This window comes from Carya illinoinensis, chromosome 12 (assembly GCF_018687715.1).
Source record: "Carya illinoinensis cultivar Pawnee chromosome 12, C.illinoinensisPawnee_v1, whole genome shotgun sequence".
In the NCBI taxonomy this organism is placed as follows: Eukaryota; Viridiplantae; Streptophyta; class Magnoliopsida; order Fagales; family Juglandaceae; genus Carya; species Carya illinoinensis.
The window spans coordinates 4,181,967-4,201,690 of NC_056763.1; the positions used below are offsets into that span (position 1 = coordinate 4,181,967).

A 19,724-nucleotide genomic window follows, 5' to 3' on the forward strand; every position below is an offset into this window, starting at 1 on the left:
TTTATGAAGCGTAAACCTTTTAAAAATATTGTTTCATTATGAATTATTGTAAATTTTAAGTTTCATTTCTTTTCTTATAAACCGATTCAAGACTTCACCCAAAAGCATTAATTCAACATTTATATTTTTTTGTAGTTTAAGTTAAATGTTTTTTTGTAGTTTAAGTGGAGTTATATGACTCTGATGTGGCATTCTACCCATAAAAGTAAGCATTACACCCGTTACATACGAAGTGTTATGTTTATGGAACGGTAATCATTTTAAAATTAATATTTTATTATGAAGTGTTATAATTGTTAAGTTTTATGTTTTTCTTATGTAGAAAGATATAAATCGATTCAAGTTTTCGCCTAAAGTTACTGTTTTAATCTTTATATTATTTTATCAAATAGACCGCCCCATAAACGGTTTCGAATTTCTCCACTATAAAATCTGATTTCTCCCTAAATTCTCTCGCTCATGCACGACAATCCGCACCTTGCGTGCGTGGTGATAGGCCGTGTTCATTACCCCAATAATTGAATTAATCTTGGGGTCTACATTTCTTTTTTCTGATTAAAGCTGCCAGCCTGAGATTCCAAACGCATTGGGAACATAAATCATTCAAATCCGAGCTGTAGCCTGTAACGTCATTGATAAAGTACTCGGAATCATAATCTTTACCCGCCAGTTTTTTTTTTTTTTTTTTGAAAGGAGCACTTATATTAATAACAACCGATTATAAAAGAGAAGCAATACATAAAGGAACATCCTCAATGTTAACAAGGACATCATTGATGTGTAAAGCATCTCTACCTAAGCAATGAGCCCAGTTATTACAATTTTTAAAAACATAATCAATTGTAAAAGAGTCAAAACTCAGCAGCAGCTGTTTGATATCAGTAATGATCAAACCAGAATGTTTCCAGCTATCTTTGTTGCCTTTGATGTAATTCACTATATTCATAGCATCCCCTTTAAGTTTGATCTGTTTTAGTCTAATGTCTAGAGCCAGTTTAACAGAATGTAGAGCTCCAATAGCCTCAGCCAAGTAGGGGTCAGGAAATAAAGATATGCACATCCTCATGCAAGCAATCACCCTTCCTTCCCAATCCCGAATCATAGTCCCAATACCCACTTTGCAATTCATTTTATCCACTGCAGAATCTCAGTTGATCTTATAAACATCAACAGGTGGAGCACTCTATTGAATCGACTGAGGTATGATTGTAGGATTAGTTGTCTGTTGAGAGAAAAGAGCATTGAGATCTTCAATTTTCTGATAAGCCTGTCTCACAATCAGTTGAGGGGAGGAAAAAGTTTGGTTAAAAACCAAATCATTCCTTCTTCTCCAAATTTTCCATGCCACAACAGCTACTTCCATTAAAACTTCATCTTCAAGATCTTGCAACATAAGCATCATCAAGTTTCTGAAAGAAATCTGGTTCATACATTGTTTCTGCAGTTTTGATGAGCAAAGACACCACACATCCCTAGCTGCCTCGCACTCCCATAAGACATGTTCCACAGATTCTTCTTGGTGATTGCAGATAGGACACCAAGGTTCATTTACAACCTTTCTCTTAAAAAGATTTAGTTTTGTAGGAAGACTATTATGACATGCTTTCCACAAAAATAACTTCTCTGCATTTGGAACTTTAATCCTCCAAAGCTTGTTCCAATTTTCACTATCAACAAGAGTTTAAGAATGCTGGCCTTTAGCTCTCTGATGAAGCTCAAGTTGAAGATGATTCGCACTTCTAATAGAGAAAATTCCATTAGAAGTACATCTCCAGATAATTTTATCAGGACTGTTGCATAAACTTATAGGGATCTGTCTAATTATTTCAGCTTCATTCTGCAGAAAAATTTGATCAATTAAATCAGTCTTCCAGGTTTGGCTTCATGGTCAATAAGTGCAGAAACAGATTCCTCAGGCTGAAAACAAGTAATAGGACTTTGAACTTTGAATGAAGTTGGAATAGGCAGTCATTTATGGTGCCATATCTTAGTGTCTGCTCCATTACCAATACGCCAAAATAAGCCTTCTTCCAACAATGGTTTAGCAGCCATAAGACTCCTCCATACAAGGGATGAGTTCCTTGGAATTGTAGCATTTAGGAACTGGCCATCAGGATAATATTTAGATGAAAGAACTTTTGCTGCAAGAGAGTGAGGAAAATGAAGTAATCTCCATCATTGTTTAGCCAACATTGCATGATTAAAATGTTCAAGATCTCTGAATCCTAAACCCCCCGCTGCTTTGGCCTTAATCATCTTATCCCAGTGACACCAATGCATCTTTCTCTCCTCAGCTTTCTGACCCCACCAGAATTGTTGAGTCAATCGACCAATTTCTAATGGAAGAGACTTAGGAATCTTAAATACACCCATGCAATAAGTAGGGATAGCTTGGATAATGGACTTTATAAAGATCTCTTTACCAGCCTGAGATAAAAACTTCAATTTCCAGTTGCTAATCCTCCCTCTAACTTTGTCAATAATACTTCTAAAGGCCTTGGTTTTTGATCTTCCAATCTCCACAGGAAGGCCTAAATATTTGCCATAAGGTAGAGAAGATTGAACTCCTGCCATTTGAGTGATTAGATCTCGAGCTTCATCTTTAGTATTTCTGCTGAACAGAATTGATGTTTTTTCCTTATTGAGTCTTTGACCACTTGCCAGCTCATAGGTGTCAAGAAGATGAGATAACCTAGCCCATTCCAATGGATTTGCTTTACAGAAAAGAAGACAGTCATCTGCAAAAAACAGATGGCTTATTCTCACCTAATTTCTACCCAATGGAATACCAGTAATAGCTTCAATCCCTTCAGCATTTTGGATCATTCTACTTAGAGATTCAGCACAAATAATAAAAAGGTAAGGAGACAAAGGGTCTCATTGCCTTATTCCCTGAGAAGGAGTAAAGGAGTTTTGAAAAATTCCATTTAAAAGAATAGAATAAGACACGGTAGAAACACATTTTAGAATAACATCAACTGGTTACTTCCTTTGGAATTCTAGTAGTGTACTTCCTTTGTCGCAACTGGTTGGCAATCTTGAGAGGAATGTTTTTTTGCGAGAATAATTACGTGAGCATTAATAAAATAATTTAAGTTAAATATTTATTAAATGTAAAAAAGAAATAAAAAATTAAATAAAAATATTATAAAATTAAAATATAGTTAGAATATAATTATATAAAAAAATGTTATTCTTCTTGCTGGTAGGTCCTGTTGGTTTTTTTTTTTAATTTAATGATTAAGTGTTTTTTAATAATATTGTAATTTTTTTAAATATTTAAATCTGTTAAAAAAATACATGTGAAAAAAAGTAAAGAAAAAAAAAAAAAAAGAATAAGCGAGAGCTTTCAATGGCTGCTCCCAGCGGTGGCGATAAAGCCACTCAATTTTTTAATAATATTTTTGTTTTGAAATTTAAAAAGTTGAGTTATTTTTATTTTTTGTTTTAAAGTTTGAGAATGTCATAATAGTTTGAAAAAATTGTAATAATTAGTTTAAAAATCTTTATGTTTAAGTAATATTTGAAAAAAATAAGATGACGTAAAATGAAAATTATTTCCAAACATCCCTAATAATCATATCAGATTTTACTTTGAACTTAATTTGATTTTATCTTTATCTCTAACATGTTAGAGATAAGTACGCATCGTAGGTGAAGAAAGACCGATAGGTGATCAAAGAGGCACTCGAGAGAAGATCACGTGGTACAAGGCGATCAAGAGTTGAAACTAAGTAAAACACATAGTTTGGGTTTATAGGATAATGCAGGGAATAACCATGGTTGGTAGGGAATCTTACTCGGGGTTTATGATATCGTGAAAGGTTCACGCCAACAGAATAAGTCCTGCATGCAGAGATACCCATGTTGGCAGCACACTATCATGTCCAGTATCTTATCCACGAGAAAGATTATACCAAGTGGGATGCCTTGAACCATATAAATACACCACCAAGTATGTACTGCAAGATTATTAGATTGATTAAGAGACTCTCGATTCTCTTTAACTTAACCATTGGAAGTAAGGGTGTAACCAATTTAATTCGGTCTAGTTTTGAAAAAATTTTGAAACTAAACCGGTATATACCGGTTTTGAAAATTTAAGGACTGATTTATTACTAAAATTGAAACTTTCAATTTTTTTCGTTTCGGTCTGGTCTGATCTGGTTTCCCGGTTTACCGTTTATACGTGTGACACTATATAAATTTAATATTATAATTTTTTCAATACTAAATTTAATTGTTAGAATTTAGTATTTATTATTAATAATTTTTTTTTATGGTAATTATTAATAATTACTAATTCATTAATGTTCAATTATATTATACTAGTACTATAAGTAGTGTCTAACTTATTAGTGAGATTAATAAACTTGAATGATAAGAATAAAATAGTCTAATTATACTAGTACTATAAGTAGTGTCTAATTTACATCAAATGTTATATTAATTTTACCTTATAAGATTAATATATTTGAATAATAAGATTAGAATTTCATGTTATATTAATTAGCAATTTAACTTATAATATATATATATATATTATATGATATAAAAAATTAAAAAAATATATATACATGTGTCTGGTTTTATTTAAACCAATTTTTCAAAATACAAAAAACCGGTACCACACTGGTTTAAGACCAGTTTTAATTCTTAAGAATCAGTACCGCACCAAATGACCAGTTACAAATCGAACTGAATCCACCGGTTCAACCAATTTTTTGATTTCTTTTCAGACCCCTAATTGGAGGCATCTCCTACTAAGATCACTTGAGGTTGTTTCTCTAACCACAGGTGGCCATTGGAAGCGTTGTAGTCACTGCTAGAATTTTCTTAACACTAATTAAAATTTTGAAATTAAATAAAATTTAGTACTGTTCAACCGACCTGAATACATTTAGGAATAAAATCGAAAAGTTACATCCATCAGAAAAAGAATAAGTACGAAACAATCAAGTTACATCCAAACCGTGTCTATCTCCTATTCTTACAAGAAATCCCTTCCTTCCTGATCAAATCAACCTAAATCGTCATGACCCACCTCCGATCCATATTCTCAAGTAGTGCACTAATATTGCTATCATCTCCTTCTCTCGGACCATGCCTTCGATCGGTCTCATGCATTGAGCTTTTGGCTCTCATATATTATGCCACTGCTTTTCATTCCTCTTTTGTCATTTCCTTTTCTATGCAAGGTGTACCAGGCAAAGCCCACCGGGCCTGCCTCCACATGATTCTCAAGTAGTGCACAATTATTGTTGTCATCTCCTTTTCCTGGACCATGTCTTTAGGTCTCATTGAGCTTTCAACTCTCATATGCTACAACTTTTCATTCATCTTTAGACCTTTTGCTTTTTTATGGTGTACCAAGTAAAGGCTACGGCCGGATGCACAAGAAAGAATGACTGGACTAGCGGATGTCACCAAAAGGTCAATTCCAGGATTCAAAGAGTAATTAAGCCCTAACGCTATTAAGAATAATCATCATCATCATCATAGTCTTCTCAAGTATATGAAATTTCTATCTTCTACAAAGTGTTTGGGTATGGATAATAATATGACATGAGTGCACCTTGGATTAGGATTTGGTGTAAACAATACCATCCAATAGATTGCGGTGAGGTACTCAGCATAACGCTTGTTTTTTTTTTTTTTTTTTTCTAATTGGGATGAATGTGCAGTATCAACATGTTTTTAGAGAAGGAAATTCAGTGGCATATTGGCTTGCGAGATTGGGTAGTAGTGGAAGTTCTGCAGAGTTTACACAACGAAATATTCCTGATGTGCTTAAAGGAATTTTGTGTATGGATTGGTGTGGTTTGCCTAATTTGAGAGTTGTTTTCGTCTGGTCAGTTTTTGTTGTTTTTTTAGTTAGGTTGGTCCTTTTTTTACATGCTTGGTTTTGGGTTTATGTAATCCCCCATAAGTGAGTGTTTATTAATAAAATTGGAGATGAGTCATTCTTAGACATGTGGCCCTAACTTTTTATGAAAAAAAAAATAGCACTTTTTTTTCATCAGAACATTAAGATACACCGAATCATTCTCGGCCACACTACAAGGAATTTTACCTCTTCTGACGTTTTTGCTATCGATGCAATTATAATCGATGGAAATATGCAGAAATTACAACGACATTCAAATCGCCGTTGAATTAACACGCGATTTTGGAATATGGGCGCCTTTGAACAGTGTTATGTCTTATTGCAGCGGATTTGATATTGTTGCAACGAATGTGAGCCGTTGCAAAAAAATCCATATATCCAACGTGTCGATTAACGTCGGTTATTGTGGTTATTGCGGCAATTTTAAAACAAACCGCAGTTAAAGATGCTAATATTTCCATTCGTGCCTCACACTTTTCCCCTTCATAATTCCCACCATTCAAGGTTACGGGAATCTCATTGATGTTCCCATCTCCATTTCCCATTCCCGAAAGGAGCACTACGTATATTGTTGCATTTTCGTGTTCTTCTTTGGGCATTTCCAGACCTGCTGTTCCCTCACAAGGCCACCACCATCGATCATCTCTCTCGCAGAAACCACAACAAATATTAAGGTAATTTGCAACCTTTAAGTTTCAGCTAGATGTTAGGGTTTCTGCAATTAGAGTTTCAAATATATTGAGGATTTATTTCTCCTACCCTACATCTAGTTGTGAATTACAATGATTCAAAATTATGTGATTTGGGACAGGCTTGGAAGAAGGCCTGTTGTTTGGGGATATGTATGAACCAACGTGTTCCTATCCATAGAATCTTGCCATCGATTTCCATCAAATCTTGAACGACAGCTATACTACTTGAGTTTGTGCAGACTTAAAGGTATTCCACTTCCCTTACTTAAACTAGTGAGGCAATCAGTTTGCCATTTTTTGTGCATATAGTTTCAGCATGTATTTTGTACTTGTATTCGTATATTTATGACTTGAAATTTCAAAGATTTAAAACCATAACATATAGGGCCAATCTTGGAAAGAAATTAAACCTTAGCCCAGAAATAGTTTCTAATCAAACTCACTTGTGGTATAGAAATGATGGCTGATCCAATATATCATTATTGGGTGTGTTGGTTTACTCTAACTATTTATAACTTCCATGGAGATTTTGAAACTGCATTAAGATTTAAGGCATGAGTTCTCTCTCTTGGTAGGTTATTGTGTTAAGTTACATACGTAATCAACTATATTTTATCATATCTCAAGAGTTGAAATTCTATTATAAATTTTATTATCTCCATGGTTTTGGGTAAATTATTTCCAGAATGTAACCCCAATTTGACCCACCAACACTTCTTGCACTAATTTGTGCAATTTAAGTCATGCTTGTACATTATTTCTTCCCACTTGGCAAATCCCATGAATGGGCAGCAAATCTACATGCCTATATCCCTCTACTTATTTTCAACTCTTGTTATAAGTATGTTTTTTTACAAGGGAAGCAGAACAGATTCAAGAGAATTACTATCATCAATGAATTACATGGGATTTCTAATCACTTCCACTTTAATGGCCTTTTATCAAGACTGAACAAAGCTCTTTTTCCAAAATTTTAGTAGTAGCCTCAGTTTAGGTAGGTGAAACAACTTCCGAAAAAAGCCCAAATTGCTAATTTCTATGCTTAGCCTCCTACATATTTAGTGAGGAAGCAATTGGCCGGAAAGGTCTTTATCTCTTTTTCTTTTTTCACGTTCTTCGTCGATTCCCAAGATGGACACAATTCAGCCACATCAGGCTAGTGGACTTTTTCCAATTAATTATGCATTTACAAAACTAGTATGAAGGCTAGAATTACTAAACACATACTACTTGCAGTACTTCAAGTGAAAAAAATTAAAATGACTTGAAGTTATGCACCTTAAATATTCATTCCCACCAGATTCCATTAATATGTTTTTGTCTTGGGATGGAGAATATACCAACCGATTTAGTTTACCATTCTTTAGTCTTTCCCCCTAAATAATTGCCCTTAAACCACCGGATATGCCTATAAAAGTCTTTTGCAATGGCTTCGAATATAAGCTATGTTTTCAAAGCAGACATCATGCATATAACATGTTGGAAGGTCATTGTATCCCAAAACATGAACATTCGCTACATGGTGATTTTCAACCTTCTTCTATATGATTTAATTCATAGTTGGCATGCCTAAGGAAATCCTGTAACAGATAACATCACAACCTCACCCAACAACCAGCTATATTCAATATCATATTTAATGTATAGTTTGATATGTACTTTTCCAAACTAATAGTTTTTGCACTATTCATATTAGTTTCCCAATTGCCCAGTTCATGGTATAGATGCTGATTTATGAATATTTATTGACGATAAGTAAAGAGCTTTCATTGTTCCCTTATTTGTTTGGGCCGTCTCAAAATCAGCGGCTTTTCAACTTTGATTTACTCATGCTTATAACCGCATTTCATAGATGACTTTAACTGCGTTGCCCTCGTTATGAAGAAGCACTAATTATGTCACTGTTTTGTGTGACTAGATGGACAAAAGTTAGATGTACCTGAATGATAGACTTATGTCAACAAAGTATGCTGAAGGGGTTGAACAATTCCTAACAGTAGCTCGCACAAATGCAACAAGCACTAACCGCACCCGTTGTCCTTGTCGTTCATGCTATAATAATATCTTCCTCCCTATACCTGAGGTGGAAACCCACTTGTACCTAAATGGGATTAATCCAAATTACAACACTTGGATATTTCATGGGGAAGACGAGATTCTGGATGTTAGTGATGACAATCAGTCCTCATCACCTACTGATGAAAATGAATATATTGATGACATGGAGCAGATGTTAGATGACATTAGGGAAGGCACGCTCATGGATACGTTAGACGATTTTGCCGAACCTAGAAGTCAGCCACCTATAGGCGAGTCAACCCCTTCATTTTCATTTGACAAACTATTAGATGATGCACGACGTCCACTTTACCAGGGGTGTAAACAGTTTTCAAAGCTCTCCTTCATTGTGAAGTTGCTTCATATTAAATCCATTGGTGGTTGGTCGATAAAGTCCTTTGATCTTCTCTTGAAGTTGTTGAGGTCTGCATTTCCAGATGCTCATTTCCCTCGTTCCTATGAAGAGTCACGGTCATTGGAGCGGGGTTTAGGATTCAAATACCACAAAATACATGCTTGTCCTAATGATTGCGTGTTATTTTGGAAGGAAAATGAAGATATGAATGAGTGTCCAAAATGCAAGGCCCCTCGGTGGTTGCCCAATACATATAGAAACCGTTTAATCCCTCAGAAGGTGTTGGGTCATTTTTCTTTGAAGCCGAGGTTGCAACGACTATATATGTCAACTAAGATTTCAGTCCATATGAGATGGCATAAAGAACAACGAGCTAGTGATGGTTCAACTATGAGGCATCCAGCTGATTCAGTCGTTTGGACTACTTTCGATAATGATCATAGTTGGTTTGCTGCAGATGCTCACAATGTTAGGCTTGGTTTAGCGAGTGATGGTTTCAATCCTTTCAACAACCTTGCAAAACCGTATAGTATCTGGCTCGTTATCCTTGTGTCGTATAACTTGCCTCCGTGGTTTTGCATGAAAGAACAATTTTTCATCACGTCTCTCATTATTCCTGGCCCAAAATCACCTAGTAATGAGATTGATGTATACTTGCAGCCCTTGGTAGATGAATTGAATGAGCTTTGGGAGAATGGGGTGCATACATATGATGCATACAAGAAGGAAACTTTTAGATTGCATGCAGCTTTACTGTGGACAATAAACAATTTTCCTGCATATGGAAACCTATTGGGCTGGTCAACTAAAGGGAAATTGGCTTGTCCTTCATGCAATGCTAATACAGATTCTATGTGGTTGACCTTTGGCCGTAAGCATTGCTACATGGGACATCGTCATTTTTTACCATCAAACCACGTATGGTGAAAGAAAAAATCTTGTTTCAACGGAAAGGATGATCACCGCATGCCGCCAGGGTTATTATTAGGACTGGATATTCTTCATCAACTCAGTCTTCTTAGGGATGTGGAATTTGGCAAAGGTCAGAAGAAGAGAAAGCGGACTGCTGAAGAATTAAATTGGACCAAGAGAAACATTTTCTACAACTTACCATATTGGTCCTCACTTCAACTTCGGCATAATCTTGATGTAATGCATATTGAAAAGAATATTTGTGACAACATACTCGGCACCCTAATGAACATTCCTGGAAAAAGTAAAGATAATATTAACTCTCGCCGTGACCTTGCAAATTTGGGTATACGAAAGGAACTTCATTTGATGCATCAAGGTGACCAGTGTGTAATGCCGCATGCATGTTTTACACTAAATGCCGATGAGAGGAAAATGTTTTGTGAGTGGTTGGCTGATGTGAAATTTCCAGATGGGTTCGCGGCAAATATTTCAAGATGTGTAAATGTTCGTGATTGCAAAATAGTAGGAATGAAAAGTCATGACTGTCACGTTTTCTTGCAGAGACTACTCCCTATTGCAGTCGGGGGGTGTTTTCGAGACGATGTTGCTTTGCCCTTGATAGAGCTTAGTCAGTTCTTCAAAGAGATTTGCGCATGAACTCTAAGTGTGGATTGTTTGTCAAGGCTTGAAAGTGACATCGTCCTCATTTTATGCAGGTTGGAGATGATTTTTCCTCCGTCATTTTTCGATATCATGGTCCACCTAGCTCTCCATTTGCCCCGTGAGGCGATGCTTGTCGGACCAGTTCAATATAGATGGATGTACCCATTTGAGCGGTTTCTCGGAAGATTCAAGCGGTATGTTAAGAATAAGGCTCGTCCAGAAGGATCAATAGCAGAAGCATACATTCATCGAGAATACTTGACATTTTGCTCGATGTATCTCGATGATATTGAGACGAGATTCAACAGACCAGACCACAATATTGATGCGGTTGAGGATGATAGGATAGATGGATTTAGCATTTTCACACAGAAGGTCCGTACCATGGGTGTGGCATCACCTATTCAATTAGATCCAATATTATTGACTTCAGCTTATTGGTACGTGCTTAACAACTGCACCGAGATTGCTGCCTATATAGAGTACGCATCTTTTATATGCTCTTAGTATTTTGTGGTATATATAAATTTCTGAATTTAGTTAGGACTTTAAGCCTGCTGCACATATTTTGTGGTTATTTTTGTCGAACAATTTTAAGAAGAAACGATGGTGACCATATTATGTGCAGTGAGCACTATCGAATATGTAAGGAAAAGAATCCAATCCATGCCGATGGAACGCATCGAGTAGAGTTCCCATCATGGTTCAAGAAACGTGTATGTAACCCCACTTACACTTGAATTATCAATTCGAACCATTCTTAGTATTTACCCAGAGTACTATAGTCCATGCATAATTGCATGCTTAATAATGGTGTAGGTGATGATTTTCTAGGTTCAAACTATGCGTGAAGATACCCCTACTGAAGTAGTCGATGATCTATATGCCTTAGCTTGTGGCCCTGAATCTTAGATTAGATCGTACGCTGCGTGCATCGTGAATGGTAAAAGGTTCCACACAAAGCATCGAGAACAACGTCGCCGCATTCAAAATTCTGGTATTTTTGTAACTGGTGATGAGCAAGGAAATAATTTGGAGTTCTATGGTGTTCTAAATGATGTTGTACAGTTACATTATATGGGATGGCGTCGAGTGTACTTGTTCCGATGTGACTGGTTCGACGTTGGCGATCGAAGACGAGGTGTTCGAGTGGATTCACATATGACTAGTGTCAATGTTGCAAGGACATGGTACAAAGATGAACCCTTTGTCTTGGCATGCCAAGCTGAACAATGTTTCTACGTCAAAGATAGAAGGGTTAAAGGTAGTTGGTATGTCGTACAAAAGTTCATGAATAGGAATGTATATGATATCCCACAAGTGCATTTAAACGAGGATCATGAAACGTCATCAAGTGACGGTGAGGCGTATCAAGATGAGGAATCTGAAAGTTCCCGAGGAAATGTTGACTTTGCTGATGTTGGAGTGGCAAGTCCACTCCATAGGCCTGATGTACAACCATTTGAGTTTGATGCATCAAGATTAGTTGGGTCATCTGGACAGCCACAAGTTGGAGATGATTTTATAGATGATGCAGAGGCTGAGTCGGGTTCAGACAGTGGTGTTGCTGATCATTCAAGTCCAGTTGAGGGGATGGATTCTGATGATGATTTCCTATCTAACTCAGACTAGTCATTTTTGAGTGGACACATAAATTGCATGAAGAAGCCATTTCTTCTCACTTAACTAGCACATGTATAGTTTCCCCCATTTCCTTTTTAAACTTCATTTTCTACACAAACATAGTCCTCTATCTTGGAGGGTTATATGATAATATGTATTAACATACACTAGTTTTACTCTTAATTTGACTATGATGAGCTCGTGCTTCTTGTATGTCCAGGTTCTAACATTGATTTGCAACCAATTTGTGCAGATTTATTAGTAACAGGTTGGTGGTATTATTTGGAAAAAGTTAAAGTTGACTATCACTTTCTGTAGTTGGATGGTAATCTAGTGTACCATGCAGTAGAATATTGTGGACATAGCGGCAAGCATTGCGGCATAATCGAGTGGGATTGACAAAGATATCCTTTTAACTATTTAGTTATTTAATTTGCAGTAGCTAACATTGGAACCAAATTTATAATGGAACTCTTTCTCTCTAACATAGACACACACTCATATTGTGTGTCTTGTATGACTACTAGGTCAAATTTGGTGTATTACCCAGGACTTCAAAATATTAGGTGTGCCATATATATATATATATATATATATATATTATATGTATATTATTGTTTATATAATATACATTTAATTTACCCAACAGTCTTGCCACCTATTCGGGTCCCTTGCATGATAATTTGTTGACTCTAGAGCATGTCTGGACAGCAAGTGTCAATTTCACTATGACTTATTTATCATGAGCACAAGTCCACTACCAGTCAGATGCACTTTGTTGAATGAAGAAAAAATTGACAAATTGTCTGCGTGTCATTGATATGAGATGACACCATTTATAAAGCAGCTGGGTACTGTCAAATAAGGATATGGGAAATAAATTACTCTATTAACATTTGAATGACTTGTAACAAGTCAAGCCAAATTCTTAATATGCACTTTGCTTAGATGGGCAATATATAGGTCATATACAATGCCAAAATAATGACGTCAATGGTAATAAAATTATTATATGAGGCATTTCTCTCTTTTGCCTATTCTAATAAGCTTGAGAGGTAAAGGTGGCATCTAACAATTACAAAAGCAGATGTATTTCATATGATACATTTTGGACGCTCATTTGGTCAAATTACTGCTATATTTAGTTTTCAAAGATGCACATTGAAGAGAAATATTTAATCATATTTGTGTTGATCATTGGAGGAGTGGCAAGCATAGAATGGTGAGGACACTGCTGCAAATGATATATTAGGGTTGACCCAACCAAAACATAAAAAAAAAAAAAAAAAAAAAAAAAAAAAAAAAAAAAAAAAAAACCTATGTGCATGTGTTAGCTTAGTCACTGCATGTCCTGGGAAGAATTTTAATAGTAAAACATCAATCTTATATAGTTAAATGCAAAAAAAAGTATGCACGAATATGGAATTGGGAAGCATCATTTGAAGACTAATTTTGGGCTCTCAATACATCTATGAAATGGGCGGTACACTTTGGCGCCTGGGAGGGAAAATTGGGGACTTGAGGGTAAATATAATTATGGAACTCATGCTTTAGCAAGGTTAAACTAGGAATTATTAACATAAAGATCTTTGATGTGACCGCTAGGATTGGATGTCATCTGATGGGTTGGTGAATTCTTGAGAGCAACGAAAGGTGAGATATGCCTCTAGTGAACTATATCTTGAGAGTGCTTTGTCTTCAGCAGCATAATTGCTCTTAACTTCCAGAGTATCCATTTAAGACTTCCAAATATTTCTTTGGGTCTATGCGATTTCTGTAGCTTGAGTTCCTCCCTATAATGGATGAGCTTTACAAATAGTTTGGTGCATGCATAACGTTTTTGCTGATCTTGTTACAGAATAGATTTTGCTCTTGGTTTTTTGTCCATTTCCAGGGGAGGAGCATTTTCCAGGTATGGGATTTTTCATAAAACCAGCTAAACAAACTCCATAAAGGTATAATTTTTACCTTCCCTTATGTATGCCTATAATAAATTTCTTTGTAATAATCTTGTGGAGTGCTTGTGGTTTAGCTCAGTTGTGCAGACAGCCATTAACAGTTTATAACCTTGGCTTGGATTTGATAGATTGGTTTATGAGTATTCGAGTAATATGGTTATATATGATTATCTGCTATATATATACATACATATATATATATATATATACACATATTGATAGCATAATGTTACCTGCACGTTGGTATTTCAAGGTAGTTTTGACTTTTGGACTAATGCTATTATGACAACGAGTCCTGCATCTAACATACATATATATATATATATACAATTTGGGTCTTTGCAGATTTTTTTTAATCTTCTTATACTTTGACAATGGATGAAGTAGACCTTGCCTGCACTCACTATACTATAACAATTAACAAATCTTTTGTAGTTCTAACTTTGACACAATTCCATGGTGACACTTTCGAAGTATTAATATTGGAAACTTAGAGTGGGGTACCTGTTTTTGACCTTCCCAAGTGGTGGCTTCACATACTGTACAACTAGCTATACTTTTTTAATTGTGGATATTTTATGTTCTAAGTTGGAGCTGGATTGAGGTGGAAAATTGGAGTACATCTGAAATGAATCTGTGTTGTATATATATGCACCGACTGCACATCATTGTGTTGAAATCCACATATGTAGCCCTTGTTGATTTAATGTACAACAACAAAGAAAATGGAAATAGTAGTGACTGGTGACACATATAACAGCTCTAAGAAATATAATTATTTTCTAGGTGATGAAAATGTGTCCAGCCTTGTGCCATAATAATATTTTTTCCACACTTATATAGAAAGATAGTATAAGATGGACAGCTAGAATTGACTACTATATATGTTTGGTTTTAGCATAGCATCAATGGCACCAACCGGACGAGGAAGAGGGTGCAGGCGAGGTGGAGGCTTAGTCAGACGACACACACCTTACCAATTCATAGGACGGCCATGCCCTCCTATACTAAGAAGATGGACCCCCGATGATGATGAAGGTGCGGGTAGTTCTGAAGACTCAACGTAGCCTCCAAGTCCAGATAGGCTGCCTTAACTTGCAAGTTCTAGACCAATATTGAGTGGGCCTAGGAGTGGAGGTAACAATGAAAATCTACATGGTATGCAACCTAATTCTTAGCCTCCTACAGTGACTTTAATTCAAACCAAGGAATATGATATGCATTGCTGCATAATATGATTGGCAATAATAAGGATGAGCAGCTGTGTTTACGTGTTCCTAATTAACTATGCATGAATGTGAATATAGAAGCTGCAGCAGAAGATGTTCCCGAGCTTGCAACAGTAAACATTGCAAGTAGAAGACCAATATTGAGTGGGAGCAGGAGTGGTGGCAACAATAGTAATTTAAATGGTATGCAACCTAATTCTTAGCCTCGTATGGTGAATTTAATTAAGATGAGGAATATGAATGCATCCAAGCATAATATGATTGGCATACACATATAGCCACCTCTTTAGTTACATGTTGCTAATAAAAGATGCATGAATGTGTATATAGAAGCTGCAGCAGAAGATGTTCCTGAGCCTGCAACAGTAAACATTGCAAGTAGAAGACCAATATTGAGTGGGCCAAGGAGTGGAGGCAACAACGATAATCTAAATGGTATGCGGCCCTAATTCACCAGCCTTGTACTGTGGTAATATAATTCAGATGGGGAATATGATATGCATCCAACCATAATATGATCTTGATAAATTTAATTGCCACCTCTTTAGTTATGTGTTCCTTATAAAGGGTATTTTGGATTGTGTATCTAGAACCTACAGCAGAAGATGTTCCTGAGCCTACAACAGAAAACATTGCACGACCAAGACATGGTCGTGGGCCAGCAAAATGTATTGAGTTTGATAAGCAACGAAAGCATAGAAAAATACCATTGAAAATCAATGATGGGAAAACCGCACCTTGCTGCGAAAATGCAACGATGTTTACAACACGGGTCACATGGATCTTAAAACATCATGTCGACATGAGTTACCCGCGATGGACGGATGAACCTATGGTTGAGAAGGAAGAGCTAATGGATCGTGTCAGGGTAAGTCAAGAATAGGACATGCACATTATAAGGAAATTGTTGTTGGATATTAAACTATATATGTTCAAACTAATAACTTGACACTTTTAGGCTGACTTCATATTGGACTGGGAAAAGGACAATCATTGCAAGACATTCTGGAAACAGTTACGAAGGCGATTCAATGCTTTCCATCATGAGGTTCACAAGAAATATTTGTCATATGATAGCCATGAAGAAGCCTTAGCTAGTGCGCCTGGTATGGTTGGGCCACTTGTTTGGGCAAAGTTATGTGGTAGATGGGGAAGTGAGGCATTTAAGGTATGCCTAGTATTTATAGCATTCTGCACTAATTTAATAGTCACTAATAAGTATGATGAAGGTGTTGTCGGAAGCACAGCCTTCTCCATTGAGACACCTCACATAAAGAGATTTGGTTTATTGGATTTTATGCAAGTAGAAATCCTATAACACTTAGTGGACAATGATTAATATCACAAACTTACATTGGGAATTCACTGACAGTAATATGAGTCAATGCCTTGATATGGTTGGAACTAATTAAAGTTTAATTTTGTTATGTTGTTAGACAATCTACCTATGTGGCACTGTCATAGTAGCTCCATCTATGAAATAGGCTGTGTATTAAAAATGTCATTCTTTGAAGGATTCTGGGTGAGGAGGGGCTGATAAGACACAGGTAGATCAGCTATAAGACTGGATGAAATCATAAAGTATGCTATGATATTAAAACCAATAGGATAGCATAGTTTAGAATTCAAATATACTTAATTATGTTTTTTGGTCGATTTTATTTCAGTTGTAATTTTCCATTATAACAACTCGAGTTTTGATTGAAGGTTAACGAGATATTGTTGGTGTATTTGTAGAAAATGTCCAAGCAAAACAAAGAGAATCGTAGCAAGCTGAAAATTAATCACACTGCTGGGAGGAAGTCATCTGTTCGCGTATTAGAGGAGAAGGTTAGGTTTACTTACCTACTCTATTCTAATTCCCAATCCACTTGTTTGAAATGCTGAAGGAGTACCAAAAAATATACGTTTGATAACTAATATAGCATGCGGAAAAGAATTGAGTTTGATAGAAGATACACACATTGAAATAACTGAAAAATGCTCAGTTTCTGATAATGCATCGCATGAACAGCATGCATTGCATTATTGCACATAGTAGAAGGTGGGTACAACCATTAATATATTAGTCTACATATTTGACAGCGTTCGACCACCCCCAACCTGGTAGAGTTTTACAAGGAAGTCCGTTGGTCTAGAAAGAACAACGCATTTGTGACAGAGACGACGGGCGAGCTTTATGTGAGAATTGTATTTAAAACAGTCCAGTTATAGGTTACAATTCAATAATGGGCAATCATTGTTCTGTTTGTTAAAGAGTAGACTAATAGGATGTTCACTAATCTGTGCAGACACAAATGGCTGAGAAAATGCATGATATGGAACCTGAGCAACGTAGTGAAGAGGCAGCAGCTTCTGTATTTAGGGATGTCCTGGGACATAGACCCAGATATGCTAGGGGGCTAGGTGAGATGATAATACTGAACTCTACAAAAAAAATAGATCTTGAACGGGAGAAACGTCATGCTGAAGAAGTGGACAGACACAAAAAAGAGGCCGAGTATTACAAGAGTGATTTTGAGGAATTGAAGGGAAGCATTTGACTTCTGATGGAGAGGCAGACTGAGTTTGACAAGACATTGGGTAGTTTAGTGAACACAATTAGGTCACAAGATGAGTCTCATAGAGAGACTCATGGTGACTATCATTGGTACTGATGTGAATGAATGCTTTTTTGTGGTGGTTTTTTGTGTAAATGGTGGTAGGTGGTTTTTTTGGAGTTGCAGGGTAATAATTTTGGGTGGTGAGCAGGATATCTATAGGCAGTGCATTAAGTAGTTATGATATATAAGTAAATATTTTGTGATCAATATAGTCTGGAGGACTTGTAAGCAACTAAGAAGCCACTATGATGGGAACTTGGTTGGAGTTGTAATTCTGCACATGGACTAGGTGCAACATACATATAGGTATGAAATCATGACTTTTGGACTTTAGGGCCTAATTCCATCGATTATTAATACTAGTAAAACATTGCATACTAACACATATATCCTCTTTATTTGACAGGCAATGGTGATGCAAGGTTACTAGTAGTATTTAACACCTATATTTGAGAAAATGGTGCAGTATAACTTTGCCCAAAAAAAGGCTGCAGCTTGGGCAGTGGTTTAGCACAAGGTTCGAATATATAAACTCAGTCACTTTTTAGATTTCAATATGAATGTATGTTTTTGAAAGGTCACTTTATCTGGACAATTCCTGAATTTCCTTTTAAACCTTCACATACATATTTGTGCTTTTTGGTCTATATATGACATTTTAACCTTTGATTCTTCACAGGGAAGCCAGCCAAATTCACCAAATATTTTATTTATATCTACTGAAGATTAGTCTTAAGTGGGTTATAAATTTCTATATAATTGCTACTGCCTAATACCAATAAAGATTTATTAATCCTTCCTGCAATTATTTAGGTATATCCTAGCAGATTGCATATATATATATATATATGCATCTTTTTTTTATTCACAATATAAGTAACTGGTTTATTGCACTAACTTTACCAACTCAATATTAATGGGTGTATGTTTTGACAACAAGATACTATGTTGGTACTGCCTTGGTTGATGCAACAGTGGGCTATTAAACATGTTTTTTGGGTATTTTGTGGATAGAAGGTCCTTAAGGTGTTGATCTTGGATGAATGTTAAAGAGGGCTTTGTTACTACAGAAATACAATTACTATGTTGGGGTACAACTCACACTTGACAAGGAATGGTAGATGACAAATTATGAAGATATGGACTCTGCTTAGAGAATGAAGTTCTCGTTGCCTGTCTCACCCAGACCTGCCAGGCCATTAATATTGATGCCTAATAGTAGATTCTTCAAGTTGAATTCAGTAGTTTATGCTTGACTTCTTTGTATTTTGGAAGTATCTAATTTCCTAGAATTAAGTTTGTAAATGCTAGTTGTTGGATTTGGGATGTAATGGTTACAAATCCTTGATCAGTTTTAACTTAAACTGATCAATGATTTTTAACAAATGTGTGGGGATGGACAAGAAATAGCAAATGTTGTTGATTTGTTTCAAAACACTACTGCTTCTTACTTGAAATTCTGTTATAGGAATATATATGCAAGTTTGTGATATGGCATTGAATTAAAGGTCGGAACTGCACATGCAGTATTATGTAATATTCCAAAGCTAATGCAATTTAGCTACATATATTTTCATATAATGATGGGTACTGTGTACACCAAGATTTCCAGGGATGTTTAGCTCAATCATAAATGATCGTCATTTGCAGCAGTTAGGAGGCTGTTGCAAATGTATCCATTGGTTTTTGTAGCTGTTACTGGTCCATGATAATAGACGCAAATAGTCTTATATGATGATAA

The 19,724-nt window shown here is 35.9% G+C and overlaps 2 protein-coding genes across 2 annotated transcripts; one reads left to right on the forward strand and one right to left on the reverse strand.

Moving 5' to 3' along the window:
* Positions 1-2,175: 2,175 nt before the first annotated feature.
* Positions 2,176-6,432, reverse strand: LOC122289210. The gene is made up of 2 exons (XM_043096190.1): positions 6,322-6,432; positions 2,176-2,766 (listed from the first exon to the last, which is right to left on the reverse strand). The coding sequence occupies exons 1-2, from the start codon at positions 6,430-6,432 to the stop codon at positions 2,176-2,178; spliced, it is 702 nt and encodes a 233-aa protein (XP_042952124.1).
* A 2,080-nt stretch (positions 6,433-8,512) lies between these two features.
* LOC122289211 lies at positions 8,513-9,919 on the forward strand. The gene has a single exon (XM_043096191.1). The coding sequence runs from the start codon at positions 8,513-8,515 to the stop codon at positions 9,917-9,919; it is 1,407 nt and encodes a 468-aa protein (XP_042952125.1).
* Positions 9,920-19,724: the final 9,805 nt, after the last annotated feature.